General features: G+C 58.6%; 1 protein-coding gene across 1 annotated transcript; it reads right to left on the bottom strand.

Moving 5' to 3' along the window:
- Window positions 1-271: 271 nt before the first annotated feature.
- On the bottom strand, window positions 272-2,581 carry LOC310909067 (uncharacterized protein; the record flags this gene model as incomplete). Its single annotated transcript, XM_083860630.1, has 1 exon — window positions 272-2,581. One exon carries the CDS (start codon window positions 2,579-2,581, stop codon window positions 272-274), a length of 2,310 nt encoding a protein of 769 aa, XP_083716756.1.
- Between the last annotated feature and the right edge of the window lie 780 nt (window positions 2,582-3,361).

Raw genomic sequence — 3,361 nt, 5'->3', positions numbered from 1 at the left:
AGACACAGGCAACATGGCAACAGCACTGCTGTAACGGGAAGCTGAAGGGCAAGGCAACTAACTCTCTGATGCATCTGCACAAGGAATCCACACATCCCTGTGCTGCAGCATCTTCCTTCCTTCTTTGCTCAGGAGCAGGAAAGCAGCTTCAGGCTTGCCAGTGACCAAAGCACCAATGACGCAGTGTTGGCGTGGCTGCCATAGGCTGTGAGTCCCCCCAGCACAGCTCTGTGCAGGGAACTCCCTCCTCTCACTGCCCAGAGAGCAGCACTCAGAGGCGAAAGTGCAGCTGACCATAGGCCTGCATGGCCTCTCTGTGGGCAGCTGCATCTCGGGCCAGGTGCTCAAAGAGGTTGGGGGGCTCAACCATTGGCATTTCCGGGGGCAAGCTGATCTCTGCAGGAAGCCTGTCGTTGCCCAGCACAAAGTGCTCCAGGCACTTCAGCTGCAGGCAGCGGCCCAGGTAGGCCAGGATGCCCCACAGCCGCTGTGCAAATTCCTCCCTGCGCCAGTGGGACAGCGGTACCCTGGTCAGCACGTGCATGACCACAGTTTTCCGGACAGAGCTGGAAAAGCCCGTGCCCCTCAGGATGCAGGTGAAGACCTGCAGGCATTTCAGGTGCAGGCTCTCACAGGGCACCTGCCTGGCCACGTGCTGGAAGAATTTGGCCTCAGCCACAGCGTAGGACTCAGGCCACACTGTGCTTGCCATGGTGTTGGCCCTGGCGGACGGGCCACTCCCAAAGCTGCTGGAGCCACCTCTCTGGGCCTCTGAGGGCTGGCTGATCACAAAGATGTTGGAGTCCCCTTGACGCACCCCAAGAAGCAGCTCCACCCTCAGGCTCTCCTTGCCATCGCTCAGCCGGAATTGGCAGGACCGGCGGCAGGGCTGAAACACCAAGTGCCATGAGGATGACTGAGGCACCTGCAGCCACAAGGATCTCACACACTTAGAGGACCAGTGGGAGGTTTTCTCCACGTCCAGGTAGGAGCCAGCGCACAGTGTCTTCAGGAGGCTGCGCTGATGCTTCCGTCTCAGCTCCTTCCACGAGTGGTGCAGGAAACACAGCGGCTCCTGGTCCGGCTGCTCGCTCTGGCACGTGCACACCAGCTCCACACGCACCCTGAAGCTCCTGGCTGCCATCTGCCCTGCGCCGTTGGGCTCCAGGCGGAAGGCGTGCCCTGGCGGGGGACTCAGCGGCACCAGCAGGCGGTACACCCCGTCCCACTTGCGGGGACTCCAACCCTCGAAGGCGCTGCCCACCCCGATGGCTTCTTGAGGCACTGGGTAGAAGCTGTAGCTGAGGCTGTCTGCAAAGACGCGCCTCAAGCTCTCCATGAGCTCAGCTGTCACTGAGCAACCTCTCTCCAGCTCCTCCACAGGCCACTGGACACGATCCTCTGAAAGGATGCCTGGCCTACTCCCAACATCTGGCCTGTCTCTGCCTTCAATTCTGCCAGTGCCCCTTCCTTCCTTGCCACCATCACTGCCTTCTTTTTCACTGGCAGCCACGTTACCTTCTTTGTGTTCTTTTCTAGCCTCAGTCTTCTTTCCCTCCACATTTATACCACCCTGTTCTTCACTCTCCTTTCTATCACTGTCATCTTCTTTGATCATTTTCTTCTTTTCTTCCACACTTGCAGCAAAACCACTAGAGTCTAATTCACTCTCACGACCACTGCTCTCTTCCTGCCCAGTCCAACCACTGCTTATCGGCTCACTGGCATGACTGCTTTTCTGCGCCTTCCCATCAGCACCACCTTCAATGGCACCGTAGCCGTCTTCCTCATTTGCAGCCACACGACTGCCCTGTCTGCCATTTCCAGTGCTGCTGTCCTCTGCCTCCATAGTCACAGCCATGCTTGCTCCACCTTCCTCTGAACCATTGCTCTCTTCTTCCTGTTCTTTTCCTCTCTCATCTCCCAAGGTCTTGCAGGAGCTCAGGTCCTTGCTGCTGGTGCTGGCTTCACGGCTCCTCCTCGTGTGGCTAAACCACAGTCCCAAGAGGAGCAGGACTCCAGCAAGCAGCCAGAAGGGCCAGCAGTGCTGCAGAGCGCCAAAGAGCGAGGCTCCCCAGGCCTGGTCCTGCTGCTCCGGGGGCCCCTGCTCCAGCTCCTGCAGCAGCCGAGCCGTCTGGCGCTCCAGCAGCTCCTGACGCACCCGCACGTGCCGGTGCCTGGCCTCATCCAGCCCGTCGCCAGCTGGCCGCGGGTACTGGATCAGGCTTTGCACGAGCCCAAAGAGCACAGACAAGAACTCCATGGTCTGCAGGAGGACACACGGAAGGGCTTCAGTGGGGCCGGAATGGAGACAGACGGTGGGGGGCAGGAAGGAGAGGGCCCCCGGCCGCTGGCGGGCGGCAAGGCCCGCACCGCTGCCCCCGCAAGCGCCGGGGCCTGAGCAAGGCGCTCCCGCCAGGGGCCGGGCCCTGGGTGCGGGGGCAGAACACGGGCCCTGGCTGCCGGCGCTCCTGCCCCAGCCCTCCTCCGGCCCCGTCCCCTCACCGCGTGTGCACTCACCGCTTGCCCGAGCTCGACTGGGGCAGCAACACCCGCTGGGGCCTTTCCCAGCTGCCCCCATTGTGAGGCGGCCCCCGCGCTGTCACAGGAGCCAGAGCGCATCACGGGCCGGCCCCGCCCGCCCTGCCCGGCCCAGCTCGGGGAACCCATCGTGGCCCCCTGGGCAGCCAGAGCCCCAAGGGACACCGAGTGCACACCCATCCCTGGGCCACCGGGCAACCCCAGAGCTTCCCTTGACAAAGCAGGCACATGCACCCTCCCGCACAAGCCTTGTCAAATCTGATCCCTGGATGTTCTCCAGATACCGGTGTACACTTTTATTTATTTATCGAGGTGGAACTTTTTTATTATTAATACTGATATCTATTACTGTGGTGCATCTCCCCTTTCCTGCTCCATTCCAGTCTGCAGTGTGATCTGTGAAATACTTGTTAGGCCTTGTTCTTGAAACACCACCTCTGATCAGCTTTTTCTTTCTTTTTTGGGGTGATCTCAAGCACAGCCATTCGTGGCAGTTACTTTCGGGGTCATCATGTGATATCTGCTAATATTTCGTGATTTAGTGAGAAATAAAGAAATCCACACTGTGTGAATGATGCACAGGCAATTGTGACATCATCCAGTCTTAAGGCCTGCCCTTCTTTTACCCCAGCATTTTCCTGCCTCACAGATCTTCTGTGAAAACAAAGATATCAGGGTTTCTCTCCTCATTTAGGAACACTTCCAAGGATCTGTTTATTGACTGATAAAAGATCACACCTGACCAACTTATGGTTTGCACAGCAGCTTAAAATGCTCAGGTCCATACAAACTACTTCTTACAGTAGATGCGGCTGATCCG

This window comes from Zosterops lateralis (assembly GCF_965231275.1).
Source record: "Zosterops lateralis genome assembly, chromosome: 4".
NCBI classification, from domain to species: domain Eukaryota; kingdom Metazoa; phylum Chordata; class Aves; order Passeriformes; family Zosteropidae; genus Zosterops; species Zosterops lateralis.
This window is presented reverse-complemented; position numbering and strand designations above follow the sequence as displayed.